Genomic DNA, 15,389 nt, shown 5'->3' on the forward strand with positions numbered 1-15,389 from the left:
ATATTAAATGCTATAATTTAGAGACATTCAAAATCAGTCATGTTATTCCCCAAAAAATAGCTATTATTCACTTCAGGGAGATAAGACATACTCTAATTAGACAATATAAGTGAGAAGAATACTATGAGAAAAGAAGATCATGTATATACCAACTACATTTGTGATCAGAAATATTACCAGTTGCAAAGTAACAATGGACTTAATGGTATGTCTCATAAAATTAGAAATCTAATGTAAAGAAAAATATACAACATTTATCTGCTGCAGGGGAAGATGAGAAGTGAGAACAGAGTATCTCAGATAAAGTAGATTCCTGGCTTTCTCTTCCAAGCTATGCAACTGATAACCCTTTATCATCTTCCCAGGACTGATGAAACAGAGGTTAGAACTACCTGTGCCCAAGTCAGCCACCATGAAATAAAGGTACTCAACTGAATTTAACTTCAGAATCAGTCTTAGTCCTGAAGGCAAAATTTAGTCCTGATGCCAAAATTCAGTCTTCTCTACTTGGCATGCCTTAGATTCTTTTCAAGCCCTCATTCCACAACAACTAGTAGAAGGCGAATGCCAGGCTGAGGTAACCCTTTAACTGAAATTCATCTTTTATGTATGTGGTCACATCAATCAGTATCTGTCCTGGGATCCTGTTCACTTTTGACACCAAAGTTAGAGAGCAGAAGAGTAGCAGGGAAAGATCTAGCCATATCTTCAAGAGGATAAGGGTGGAAGCAGATATGAAAGGCCAAAGTGAGGAAGGCTAACAATGCCTCTTCTTACCTTTGCCCCATTAGATTCCACCAAAACACGTGGAGATAGGAGTTGGGAACGCAACTTGGAAGAATAGTAGTATGTAGCTGTGTGAGGGTCCCCAGCCCAGCTTCTCCTGGCTTTCAAAGTTTTTTTTTCTTAATGAGCCCAAATTTCTTTTTTCCCATTTTACTAGTAGTTTCTTTTTGTTTTTTTGTTAAAAAATGCGCCCATATTTCTTTTTTTTCTATTTTACTAGTAGTTTCTTAATGAACCCAAATTTCTTTTTTTTCTATTTTACTAGTAGTTTCTTTTTATTTTTTTATAAATTTATTTTTTATTGGTGTTCAATTTGCCAACATATAGAATAACACCCAGTGCTCATCCCATCAAGTGTCCCCCTCAGTGCCCATCACCCAGTCACCCCCACCCCCCCCCCACCTCCCCTTCCACTCCCCCTCCCCCAGTTCGTTTCCCAGAGTTAGGAGTCTCTCATGTTCTGTCTCCCTCCCTGATATTTCCCACTCATTTTTTCTCTTTTCCCCTTTATTCCCTTTCACTATTTTTTATATTCCCCAAATGAATGAGACCATACAATGTTTGTCCTTCTCATTGACTTATTTCACTCCTCATAATACCCTCCAGTTCCATCCACGTCGAAGCAAATGGTGGGTATTTGTTGTTTCTAATGGCTGAGCAATATTCCATTGTATACATAGACCACATCTTCTTTATCCATTCATCTTTGGATGGACACCAAGTGAGCCCAAATTTCTTGTAAAAGTGTTTCATGCCTATGGACTCAGGGAATTTGAGATGGAACCAACACTTAGTATCACTAAGCACTCTGTGCATTATCCCACCTCATGATGACTAATGAAAAGTAACACCTACAAATTATCCATGTGACTTTCTCCTTTTGAAAGCTTCTCAGAATGTTTTCATACAGGGATGCAATAATCTATAATAACCTCCCTACAGCTCCTCTGGGAAGGTCCCAACAGGTGAGGGTTTGGGTCTTACTCCTTTTTTCAGTTTTGATAGAAATTAATCCTGTTTTTATGAACATCAGCCCATGGGGTTTAATCCTTATTTATCAAAAACTTCAAGAAAAACTCAAGAATGTTACCAGATGTGCAAATGACACAAATCAGGACCAATGGTAAATATTTTGGAAAATGGACAATAATTTAGTTTGACAGATATTTATTGTGTGCCTACCAAATGCAGGGCATTTTTCTAGGTAGCATAGGGATTGAAACAATGGTTTAGAAACAAGGGATTTAAGTGGAGTGACTGAGGATGAAAACACACACACACATATAACTAAAATGTAAGGAAAAGCTGAAGTGCTTTAAGAGAGAGAACACTGGTTCAATGTTAAAGTAGCAATGAGCAAATCCAGTTATGAGGTAGATCAAGAAACATCAAGTTATGGGGAAGGAGTGGTGGTCTGGGAAGTAGATTGGGAGTCATAAATGATCCTGTATTCTTTCCTGGGTGGCCCTTGTTGAGATTCCGGTAGCTGAAAGCAGGTTTCACAGTCTGGAGAGTGAGCCAAGGGCTTTGTATCTGGGGCAAGGAAAGGTGAAGTCCAAACCCTTGATGAGTAGTAAGGGGAGCCTGAAAAATCAAGTCTGTTCTGCCCCTGAGCTGGAAGGGGATGGGGGGGATAGGCTTAGGACTCCTCAGGATTTTGCCATCCTTTAATATTCCTCTTCTTTTCTTCAATGCCCATCAAATCTCCTCCTCTCAACCCAGGGAACCTTATTTCACATTATACCAGGCATTTTTATTATATCCTGGGGACAACATGCTAAAGGAAAAGAATAATTCAATGACACTTGTGAAAGCACGGTAAAAGAACTTGATTCAAGGGCAGTGTTGTTGATAGGTCTAAGAACCACTGCAATGGGATTTTGCAGGAGTGGGGGAGCAGAGAAGTTGAGCTCCCACTCCAAATACAGCATGGGAATTTATAGCGAAGGAGCAGGGTAGGGGTCAGTGGCTGGAAAAATGCTGAGAGAAAACATCAGGGATAAGGGCTAAATTGGTTGATTGGCTAAATCAATCTAACAGGATTCTTGCTATGACATTGCCTGGGCGATGGTGGCAGTTGAGGGTTCCTGATTAGACAGGGAGAGGGATCATACATAGAGGGCAAGGAGTTGTTCCTAAACTGACTTATCAGGATTCTTGCTGAAGTCGGTTGATGCAAAAACGAAAGAATCTTTGTCAGCAGTCGGAGTGGTTCCATAACCTCCACCTAAAGAGACCAGGAACCAGACAGCAAGCACAAATAAGTGTCCTGAGGAGGTAAGTCTATTTCTGTGTTTTGTTCTGCTTTCCCATTCTGATAGCAGGCATGAGTGCAAGAATCAGCAAAACTGGAGACCCCACTGACCAGTCCAAGGATAGCACCTTCTCCACTACAGTCAGTTGTATGCACAAGCAAGGGTGCAGCATGGCCTGACTTTCTAACAATTTTCAGAAAACATTATAAAGTAATTATGAATTTTTAGGTAATGGCAACTCATTTATGGTTTTGTAAAATGTTCTGTGGGCTGATATTCTGAGGGTCAAGAATTCAGTTGGTGTTTGTTTTTACTTTAGTACAGTGTATATCCTGAGTTCTTTCCAATACCTGTGATCCCCTCATACTCACACACCTGCCACAGAAGCCTTGGCTTTTAAAAATCAAACACCAAGAAATGACCTCTGCATTTTGTTTTATACACACACACACATATCATTCCTCTCCAGAGGCAATTAGTGCTACACATCAAGCTGCAAAAAATAGTTTGGGCCAGGTAACAACAACAACAAAATACCAGGGAGCAAAGAATGGGTTTCTTTTTCAAAAATATTAACCTGTCCAAATTACAATGAATTAAAATGCGAAGAGACAGAACACATAGAGATCAGGTGAGAAGGCTTCTATAATAAATCAGGCAAAAAAGAACAAAGACTTGAACGTGGTTGGTAGCTCTGAGGAAACTAATTTGGCTGGAGCCTAGGAAGGAAGGAACTTGGCCGAAGACCACACATCATTGAGGGAAGCTCTACAAAGCTTGGCAACCAATTGGATCTAGGCTAAGGAGAGCAGATGGTAGATCTAAGGCCAAAAATGATGTTTTAGGCCCAAATCTAAGGCTTTGAAACTTATTGAGTCAAATCTAAGGCTTTGAAACTTACTGAGTCACTTACTCCCTTATTTTTTCTACCTCCTTTTTTTTTTAACATTTAAAATTTTGAAGTACAATGGACTTAAGGCGGGACAAATACTTTTTGTCGCTCCTTAGCTATAAGATCCAAAATTAGAACATACCAGACCCCAGAACTCTGTGTGTGCCCTTCCCAACCTGAAAGCCTTCCTCCCTCAAGAGGGGATTGCTCTTCTAAGTCTTACGGTGATGACTTTTCTTGCTTTTTTTTGTAAGAATTTTCTAAGAGTTACACAACTGTAACATACATTTCTATACAATTTTTGAACTTCACATGAATAGAAACACTGGTTGCCCCTTTTTTTCTGCTTCTTTTTCTAAATATAATCTTGTAAAACTCACCCATGTAATTAATCACGGTCTTTGGCCATTTTTATTGCTGTATGACTGCTTAATCATAAGAATATGTCAGTATCCATTTCACTGTTGATGGGCATTTGAATTGCTTCCAGTTTGGGGCTTTGCAGACACTATTTCTAGAAAGAGTCCTACACAGGTCTTATTGCACACATGTATGAATTTAGCTAAGATATACATGTAAGAGTGGAACTGCTGTCCCGTGGAGTACAGTATCTTCAATTTTAGGAGATGATGTCAATATAAATAATTTCCAAGGTATTCGTATAATTTGCACTTCTTCCAACAATGTATGAGGGTGGCTCTGCTCCTCATTCTCATCAACATTTGGGTCTTTTTAATTAATGTCATTTTATAAGTGTAGAATAAACTCTTATTGTGGTTTAATTTCCCTTTCCTTTACTCTAGATGAAATTGGCCAGTTTTTCCTATTTTTATTAAACATTTTTGATATCTTTCACGAAGTGTGCCTTCTGTGCATTTTTCTTTTTTGGATTTCTCTTTTCTTCTTGATAGTGGATTTGTAAAATATCTAGTATGAGACCTTTGTCAGTTACATCTATGCGAAAATACCCCTTCCTATTTGTCTTTTTACGCTTTTAATGGTGTCTCGATGAACAGAGTCTATTTTCATAGTCCCGTTTATCGCTTAATGTATGTATCATTAGTACTCTCTGTAGCTCAAGAAATCCTTCTTTACCCTAGTGTCTTCTTGGGTTGGGTCCTCTGGAGAACAGCCTCTGAGAAGGAGACTTGCATGCGGGCGGCTCAGGAGAACACTCTCAGGACTCAGGCCTGTAGAAGGGAGAATAGCAGTTCCTACAGTGGGAAGAGTGCACTGTGATCCGGTCGCTCCTTGGTCCCACAGGGTGCTCTGGAGGGGGCCACGGGGTTGTGCTGGGTTGGGGTGCGAGAGCCAGCCTGTTCTACCCTGGATCGCGCGTGCAGGGAATCAGACGGGAGTAAGCAGCGGCCCACACTGCTGGCAGCTAAGCCAAGGAGGGCGTCTGCCCTGCGGCACCCGCCACCGCCACTACGGCTACCGGAGGTCTCCTGAGCCTGCGGGCTTCGTATGCGAAGTCCACCCCTGGGAGAAGCGCTCCCAGAGTGGTTTGGTCTCTCCCCTGGAAAGGTCTTTAACGAGGTAGGTTAAGAGGAACTAGCTCCTGCTCGGCAGGTGCCGCCGCCGGGCGCCCCCGCTCCCCCCGCCCCGGCCCCCCCGCCCCCCGCCGCCAGCCCCCGGCGCCGCCCCGGCTCCAGCGCCCGAACCCGGGAGCCGGAGCGCGGGGAAGGGGAAGGGGGACGGGAAGGGCCAGGACCGCGCGGCCGGCGGAGGGGCGGGCGCCGCTCCTGAGCCCGCCGCTCCGGTCTGGGGCCGCCCGGCTGCCTCCTCCTTCCTCCCCCCTGGCTCCCGCCCCCGGCCCCTGCGGGGAGGGCACGCCCCGGCGGCTGAGCGCGAGGGGGAGGTGGCGGACCTCCAGGACGGCCCGCCGGAGCGTGACCAGGACGGGGACTCGTCCACACAGCCGGGAAAGCCCCTCTGACCGCTCGGACCAACTCCCCAGATCGCACGCGGAGGCTCGTCCTCAGACACATCTCAGGCTGCGCAGCCTGACCCGGAGGGTCCAAGTCTCGAGTCCAGACGACCCGGCTCCCCACTTCCTGGCATGAAAGCCGTGGAGTTTGGTGTTCTCAGTGCCAAAAAGGAGCCATCCGGCCGCGGGGCTCAGGCGGACCCGGCCCAGGCACTGCTCCAGAGCGCTCGGCCCCAGCTGCGCGCCCCACTCCAGCGCGACCACGCGGGCTGCCTAACAGTCCGGGAGGCCCCGCCGGGGGCCAGCGGGGCGTGCTGCGCTCAGCTCCCGGTGCCACCTGCCACCGCCGCCTGACGCCGGGGACGGAGGCCAGGGACCCGCCCCGCCCGTGCCCCAGGACGGCTGGCGCCGGGACGGGACAGGGCCCATGGAACCCCTGTGTCCAGATCCGTCTCCTGCCAGACCAGAGCAACTCTAAGCAGACGGGGGCCAAACGCAAGACCCAGAAGCCTGTGAGGAGCCTTACACCTTCGAGATCCCCCTCCTCCAAGCTCAGAGGAGGACCCTGCTGCCAACCGTGGTGGATTTTGAGAAGTTTTCCCGCCATCGTGTCATTGGGAAGGTGTCGGTGCCTCTGTGCGAGGTTGACCTGATGAAAGGCGGGCATTGGTGGAAGGCGCTGGTCCCCGGCTCTCAGAATGAAGTGGAGCTGGGGGAGCTGCTTCTGTCACTGAATTATCTCCCCAGTGCTGGGACGCTGAATGTGGATGTCATTCGAGCCAAGCAGCTTCTTCAAACCGATGTGACCCAAGGTTCAGACCCCTTTGTGACAATCCAGCTGGTACATGGACTCAAGCTTGTGAAAACAAAGAAGACATCCTTCTTAAGAGGCACACTCGATCCCTTTTACAATGAATCCTTCAGCTTCAAAGTTCCCCAAGAAGAACTTGAAAATGCCAGCTTAGTGTGTACAGTGTTGGCCACAACATGCCAAGCAGCAGTGACTTCATTGGAAGAATTGTCATCGGCCAGTACTCCTCGGGCCCCTCTGAATCCAACCACTGGCAGCGGGTGCTCAACACTCACCGCACGCAGTGGAGCAGTGGCACAGCCCGAGGTCCCCGGCTGAGTGTGACCGCGTGTCTCCCGCCTCGCTGGAGGTGACCTGAGGGCTGCAGGGAAAGCAGCTTTCATTTGTTGGAGGGGAAAAAAAAAAGGAAGAAAATTAAGACAGAAAAAAAATGTGTCATGTGCCTATTATATCCACAACGGAAACACACATACACAAATCCTCTCAGAACTGAGAGGAGGCTGACTGTTGAACACAAAATGGTTGCCCTCAATGAGCAAAGCCTGAGAACTTTCTGGAAACCCCATCTGTATGTCACGAGCGGAGTGGACTCTGCTGTGAGACTTACTGGCAGTGCTTGCTCCTGTTGATACCCCTACCCCCAAATGCACTTTCAACCCTCAGGCCTCCCCAAGGGTGCCAGCCTCCATTGAGATGAAATTCTCTAAGAGCTTGGCCGGTGGCGGGAGGCCCGACCCCCACACCCAGAATGCACAGCTGCTGACTGGGTGGCTTCTGAACAGCCTGCTGTTCCCTGGGGTTCTTCAAACCTGATACCTTTCTCCCAAAATGTAAGTACTTTGTCTTCTCTTTAGTAGACGTGATAGATTAGACTCTGAAGAAACCAAGTGGCACCCAAAAATATGCCGGTGTAAGAAACTTCCCTGGCTTCACTGAACTTGTCCTCATGTTATCCTACTCCTAAGGACCCCCTGTGGGTAGTATGTGAACGTTCTGTGTGTGCCCTCGCAGGTGAACACGTGTGTGTCCCTGTGTGTCCTCCTGGTGAGCAAGGCGCTCTGCGGGACCTCAGCCCTCCGCCCTCCCTTCTCTCTGCCTCTCCCAGTGAAATCTCACCCAGTGTCCTCCTGTCTGTCAAGACCCCACCTTCAGTAACATGTGCGGATATCAAGTAAACAGAATATGATAGAGCAAAAGTAACCTTATTTGACCGATTCGTGGTGATTGTGGCACCCAGAAGACCTGCAAAGGACAGCTACATGGATTAAAATGCCACCACACTCCCATCCAAGATGACTCCTTCCTTTGTCATACTCTGAGCATCTCTCTGTGTTTGTGTGTGACCCAAAGTCATTTTTCTCGTGCTAAGGAATTAGTGTAGTTAGAATAGGTCTTTCCCTGTTGGATGCTTCTGTATCGTTCCCACAGCCTATTGTCTGGCATAATGGGGAGCTATTTATTGAAATTAAAGATTATTTATTTGTGCCATGCAAAAAAACGGGGGGGGGGGAATGGCTCCTGCCACGAAAGCTGTCTTCAAGTTACAACCTAATCTCCTTCCTGAACTACCCATTCTAGGTTTCTTGCATCCTTATCCAACATCTCTTCTGGTCTAGGTGGCTTATGAAATATTACAAGCTAGATGCTCATCTCTGAGTTGTAAGAGTTCCTGGTCAACCAATCCTTCTCAGATTATGGTGCTGCTCTTAGCAGTTAACTATCAAAATTGGGAAGGGGTGTAGCATTGGATGCCCTAGGTACCCAACATTTTCCTCCTTGGCTCATCATGTAACAGCGGAGAAGCCCTATCTCCTCCTGTGAGAAGGTCACTTACCCCTGCCAGTATGGCAACATCTTTCCTCAAATACTGAACTCTTGAAATCAGCACCCTGGGTTCCCCTGGGAACTAGGACCTAGAATCCACAGAGCCTCAAATTCAGGGATGAGAAGCACACATTTTCTAAGTGAGTCAAAGGGAATAATGCTGAGCTGAACCACTCCTGCTGCATTTTCAGATTTGTGTATTCTACTTAATGGAGACACAGGACTATATAATGGATGTTGACCTAGGATATATGTTACCTCCTGGAAGGTGGCACTGCATCCTTATAGGACTCTCCCCTTTCTTTCTTTCTTTTTTAATTTTTATTTATTTATGATAGTCACACAGAGAGAGAGAGAGAGACAGAGGGAGAAGCAGGCTCCATGCACCGGGAGCCCGACGTGGGATTCGATCCCGGGTCTCCAGGATCGTGCCCCGGGCCAAAGGCAGGCGCCAAACCGCTGCGCCACCCAGGGATCCCAACTCTCCCCTTTCTTGGGTGCAGGAAGGGTGCTGTTGACCATTTTAGGAAACTGAATTCTTTATTTCACTGATACCATCCTTAATGCGTGGAGTCAAAATTTTGCATTTAAGATTCTACTGTCGTGTCATTTATTTGAGTCTCCAAATATAGTATTCTATTTGATCTTTCTGAGTTTTCCTTAAAGTGAATTTTCTTAAAGAATCTGTCAGAATCTACATACAAGTTCTCTTATGCTACATTTAAGAATTAAAAAGGGGGCGGGCGCCGAAGCGGTCGTGGCTGCGGCCGGGGGAAGTGAATGGTTTTACCAGAGGGCCCTGCGCCGCCTTTCTCCCTGGCAGCGGTGCCGCTCCCTGCTCCTCTCCGGGCCACGGCGGTCACCTTCGCGGCTTCTGCTACATGCTGGCGCTGCTGCTCACCGCCGCGCTCATCTTCTTCGCCATCTGGCACATTATTGCATTTGATGAACTGAAGACTGATTACAAGAATCCTATAGACCAGTGTAATACCCTGAATCCTCTTGTACTTCCCGAGTACCTCATCTGTGCTTTCTTCTGTGTCATGTTTCTTTGTGCAGCAGAGTGGCTTACACTGGGTCTCAATATGCCCCTCTTGGCGTATCCTATTTGGAGGTATATGAGTAGACCAGTGATGAGTGGACCAGGACTCTATGACCCTACAACCATCATGAATGCAGACATTTTAGCGTATTGTCAGAAAGAAGGCTGGTGAAAATTAGCTTTTTATCTTCTAGCATTTTTTTACTACCTATACGGCATGATCTATGTTTTGGTGAGCTCTTAGAACAACACACAGAAGAATTGGTCCAGTAAGTGCATGCAAAAAGCCACCAAATGAAGGGATTCTATCCAGCAAGATCCTGTTTCCAAGAGTAGACTATGGAATCTGATCAGTTACTTTAAAAATGACTCCTTATTTTTTAAATGTTTCCACATTTTTTGCTTGTGGAAAGACTGTTTTCATATGTTATACTCGGATAAAGAATTTAAATGGAATTACGTATAAATTAATATAAAATGATTACCTCTGGTGTTGACAGGTTTGAACTTGTACTCCTTAAGGAACAGCCATAATCCCATGAATGATTGCATTAATTATTGACTATCCTTAGTCCATTGGAAGCTTTTGTTATATATAGGAACTTGTAGGGCTCATTTTGGCTTATTGAAATGCCATCTAATTATAAATTAGCTGTAGATATCAGGTGCTTCTGATGACTGAAAATATATCTGACTTGGAAACTTCATGGGTTTCCTTATTTATCATGTATGTGATTATATATGGACACATTTACAAAATAAGAAGAGTGGGATTTTTCCCCTTCAACTTGAATATTATCCCTGTATATTGCATGAATGAGAGATTTCCCATATTTCCATCAGAGTAATATACTTGCTTTAATTCTTAAGCATAAGTGAACAAGATAAAAAAAATATATGCTGAATTACTTGTGAAGAATGCATTTAAAGTTATTTTAAATGTGTTTTAATTTGTAAGACATTACTTATTAAGAAATTGGTTATTATACTTACTGTTCTAATTTGGTGGTAAAGGTATTCTTAAGAATTTGCAAGTACTTTAGATTTTCAAAATTGAATGAGAGAGAACATTGTATAACCGTCCTGCTGTTCCTTAGTGCAATACAATAAAACTCTGAAATTAACTTAAAAAAAAAAAATTAAAAGAAGCATTTTTCTCACATCCACATTTCCAACTAGTTCTTCCATATTGATTAAAATTAAGTCCAAAATAGTAATTCACCTCATTGCTGCTTCTGCCATCTGAAGGAAAATATTTTTAGCAAGCAAAGACTGTACCAGATATTCAGCTTTTAGAAAAGGCTCTTTAATGGTAGCTGAATAATTGAAGACTCTAACTACTATAACTTGCTTCTGTGCCCTCGTGAAGTAAAGCATCGTTCATATATTGCTTCAGTACCGCACTCCTAACTTAGCCTTTGTCTTTCTTGTTTTCTTTATCCTAAATGCTCTCCCCTGTGCCTCTTGTCTTGGGTTGATCTTTGAAAAAATAAGCATATACTTTAATATGCATTGTTAGAGGGTCTTCCCCTTGTATTAAATCTATTTTGAGTTCTGTACTTCCATTTATCAGTTCCAGCCACAAAATCTCAGTGCTATTTCTGAGATTGTATTTACCATCTCATATGAAGCTTTATTCTTTTCATTAATACTATGTATATACCCAATAATGGAAGTAGTATTTTTTTTTGACCGTTGAATTTTTGGAATCTACCCCAAGTTTCCTCTTCCAGTGTGTTTTGTTATCACGCTTGCTGTCATCCATAACATCTCATTTTCCAGGGTGTTTGGGGAGAGGGGGTGTTGCCTCAATTTCTATTCAAGCTCTATTAATCATGTTGTCAATAATAAAGCAAAGAGATATTTCTGACATTCCTGGAAAGTGTGTCTCTTTTCCCAGCTATTTGATATTTGCGACTATGAATCCTATTTCCTAATACCATCTGTGTAGCCATTTTTTCATTTTTCATATCCTCTTATCTTCTCAGTAGTGATGACTTTCAACTGAAGTAGGGAAAGAAAATACAATTTATGCTTCCAGTGCTTTTTATTTCCAGGCCAGGACTACAGTCACTAGAAATGCAAGAGATTTCTTTTCTCACTCATTCTCAATAAATCGACTTCTGTGGGCCAGAATTCACAGGTCTGTTGAGATTTGTCAAGAATTTGGTCAGAACACTGAAGATATAGAAGCAGCACAAGGAGTTCTCAGTACTTGTGAACAAGATTGGAATGATCACCATCTGAATATGAGGTCATTAAAAATCTATAAATAGGATTAACCCTCTCCTCCACACACAACCTAAAAGATGATTTGAATATTTTATTCAGCGAGACTAGATGCTTATCTTTGATGGAAATATCCATCACGGCTTCCATTTCTCCTTAAGAAAAAATGTAACTAAAATGAGACATACTCATGTATATTTAAAATGTCATCAGACCTAAAGAACAGCAATTTATGTGCAATCTGAAGAATGGATAACTTATGTTTCCAGTGTCAAGAGTTTGTCAGGTCTTTAGGTTCTGTCAATGTTCAGGGGGAGAATATTCTTATGCTTCATGCGGGTTAATAAAATGAACAAAGATTTGGATACTAAATTTGAAAAATCTAACACCACCCAACACTCTTCTTTCCCAGTTTTATTGAGGAAGAATTGACATACAATAAACTATACATATTTGAAGTATTCAATTTGATGCGTTTGACTCCTATGTACACCCATGAAGCCATCACTATAATCAAGATGGTAAACATATCCAGCACTGTAAAAGTTTCCTTGTGTTCTTTTTTTTTTTAAGATTTATTTATGATAGACACAGAGAGAGAGAGAAGGAGAGAGAGAGAGAGAGAGAGGCAGAGACACAGGAGGAGGGAGAAGCAGATTCCATGCCAGGAGCCCGATGCGGGACTCGATCCCGGGACTCCAGGATCACGCCCTGGGCCAAAGGCAGGTGCCAAACCACTGAGCCACCCAGGGATCCCCAGTTTCCTTGTGTTCTTTCATAATTCCTCCCTGCCACCCATGGAGGGATTCACCCCTTGTCTCCCACCCCAGATAATCACTGATTTGCGTCTGAACTATACATTAGTTTTCATTTTCTGGTATTTTACACAAATGGAATCATTATTTTTCGTCTGGCTTCTTTCACTTAGTATAATTGTCTTCATATTCACTCATGTTGCTATTATCAGTATTTCACTCCTTTTTATTACTGAATGATATTCCCTTCTGTGGATATATCTCAGTTTATCCCAAACTTTAATTTATAATGGAGACTTCTTCAATGAACTTGTGCCCTCTTATAACTTGGCTGTCGTGAAATCTCTTGTCCCTGGTAAACTGATCAAATTACATTTCTGAGGCCACAAAGCTAGGGCAGACTTCGGAAAGATAGAGTCCCCCACTGAGGGTGGGAAGGGAGTTCCCTGTGAGGTCAGTGTCCTTAGCCTCCAGACACCATCTTCCGATCACAACATGTAATTGGGAATTTGTCATTTTTGTTGTAAAAACAATGTCTGTGTGCTGAGTGTCCTGATGAAGAATCATGAAAAGAAAGATCCATTTCTCTTCTTCCCCACCATAACCCCCTTGCCATTTCAGACCCCTAAGGGGACCTGTGCAAAATCAGTGAAGATTGCCATTGACACAGGATACCGGCACATTGATGGGGCCTACATCTACCAAAATGAGCATGAAGTGGGGGAGGCCATCAGGGAGAAGATAGCAGAAGGAAAGGTGCAGAGGGAGGATATTTTCTACTGTGGAAAGGTAAGATCTTCCCTTCAATCTCCAATTCCTTATATTAATAGTGGATCTGGTGTCACTTTTCTCCAAAAAGAACTCCAAAAAAGGGTGAGTTCTCAACTCCCAAATTTCTCATTCTTGCCCAGAATTTAGGGACTGATTAATTAGCCCATTGAAGGTTAAGGCAAATCTCCTTCTTCATACATGAGTATTGATTTAAAACAATATGGGGGGCAGCCCAGGTGGCTCAGCGTTTAGCCCCACCTTCAGCCCAGGGCGTGATCCTGAAGACCTGGGATTGAGTCCCATGTCGGGCTCCCTACATAGAGCCCACTTCTCCCTCTGCCTGTGTCTCTGCCTGTGTGTGTGTGTGTGTCTCTCATGAATAAATAAAATAAGTAAAATCTTAAAAAAAAAAAAAGGTTAAGACAATATGGGAAGAACAAATCTACAGAGCAGAAAAATTGAGGAGCAGAGGCAAGACAGAAGTTGGTTCATATTACATAAGCATTTGCCAAAGCTTTCTTTAAAAGGGAAGACTTGGGATCCCTGGGTGGCGCAGCGGTTTGGCGCCTGCCTTTGGCCCAGGGCGTGATCCTGGAGACCCGGGATCGAATCCCACGTCGGGCTCCCGGTTCATGGAGCCTGCTTCTCCCTCTGCCTGTGTCCTCTGCCTCTCTCTCTCTCTCTGTAACTATCATAAATAAATAAAAATTAAAAAAAAAAGAAAAAAAATAAAAGGGAAGACTTCTTTTTCTTTTCTGTATGCCTATTTGTCCATAGATTGCTATTTTTTAAATTGAGCTCCAATTCACGTGCCATAAATTTCGCCAACTTAAACCAGTGGCTTTTTTGTGTATTCACAAAGTTATGTAACCATTTCAACTCCCTTATTCCAGAATGTTTCATCACTCCAAAAGGAGCCCCATACCCACCAGTATGTCACTCCCCATTTTTCCTTCTCCCTCCCCCACCCCCCCATCACTGACAACCACTGATCTACTTTCTGTTTTATAGTTTTCCTATTTTGGACATTTCATATGAATTGAATAATACAATATGTGGCCTTTTGTGTCTAGCTTCTTTACTTAGTATAACATTTTTCTAGGTTTATTCATGTTATAGCACGTATGAGAATTTCATTTATTTTCTATGGCCAATAATGCTCTATTGCGTGGATATACGATGTTTATATCACTACATTTTGAGCATTTGAGATTTCCAATATTAGAAATCACTATCCACTGAAGTGCAATCATAAGGATAAAGCATTATGATTAAAATGCAAGCCAGTGGGAATATAGGATGTATATTTACAGGCAGCTTTGCAGAAATAAGCTGTACAACTTTGGAGAACATGTAATACAATTCTCCTGAGTGTTCTAAAAGAGAACTAGATACTGCTTCTAACTTCATCCATTTCCCATACACCGCCCCCTTCCTCCCAGCTCCCCATTCAGGCTCCTTGCCAAGCTCCCTAGGTGTTTATAGTTCCCCAAGTCCCCAGCCACTTATGGATTATGATTCCAAGGGGCCACATATCACCACTATCCCAAAATATCAGCCTGAAGCTTTCTCCTTTATTATAGCTTTATAATTCTGATTCCTTAAGATTTATTATTACACAGTGTCTCCTTAGAGTAAACACCAAATCTTAACCTGCTGCTCCCAAAATATTTCTGGGGAAGAAAAATATAGAACTCAGATCCTGAGAACTTAGGCCAAAGCAGCCTGCCCAAAGTTAGAAGTATTTTTGAAGACTTATGTCTTGTCCTAAAATTTTTTTAGACTTTTATATTTTCCCCATAATATAAACTCATTTGTTTCATTTTGTTTCAGTGTAAAAATTAAGATTCTAAGTTACCACCAAGGAAAATAAACCAAAAACCTTTTCTTTCTCATCTACTCTGGTAAACAGTTGAAGCTATTGCAATGTCTATCATGTTGGAAAATTTGAACCAATTAAGTCATCTAGTTCATAAAGTTGCTATGAGTTAACATTTACAAAGCATTTATACATAGTACCTGGCACAGAGCTAGGACGATATGTTTTTGTTGAATAAAAATAAAATGTGTAAAACAATTTTCAGCTAGAATGGG

General features: G+C 43.2%; 1 protein-coding gene and 1 pseudogene across 1 annotated transcript; both read left to right on the forward strand.

Moving 5' to 3' along the window:
• Window positions 1–3,112: 3,112 nt before the first annotated feature.
• Window positions 3,113–7,032, forward strand: LOC119879404 (annotated as a pseudogene).
• Window positions 7,033–9,358: 2,326 nt separating this feature from the next.
• Window positions 9,359–9,925, forward strand: LOC119879405 (protein cornichon homolog 1-like). Its single transcript, XM_038589692.1, has one exon. It carries the CDS (start codon window positions 9,380–9,382, stop codon window positions 9,710–9,712), a length of 333 nt encoding a protein of 110 aa, XP_038445620.1. The 5' UTR covers window positions 9,359–9,379; the 3' UTR covers window positions 9,713–9,925.
• Window positions 9,926–15,389: the final 5,464 nt, after the last annotated feature.

The sequence above is a fragment of the Canis lupus genome, unplaced genomic scaffold (assembly GCF_011100685.1).
Source record: "Canis lupus familiaris isolate Mischka breed German Shepherd unplaced genomic scaffold, alternate assembly UU_Cfam_GSD_1.0 chrUn_S743H906, whole genome shotgun sequence".
NCBI lineage: Eukaryota > Metazoa > Chordata > Mammalia > Carnivora > Canidae > Canis > Canis lupus.

Bases quoted from the DNA above. Each gene is read 5' to 3' on its own strand.
- LOC119879405 (XM_038589692.1), top strand. From the start codon at position 9,380: ATGCTGGCGCTGCTGCTCACCGCCGCGCTCATCTTCTTCGCCATCTGG.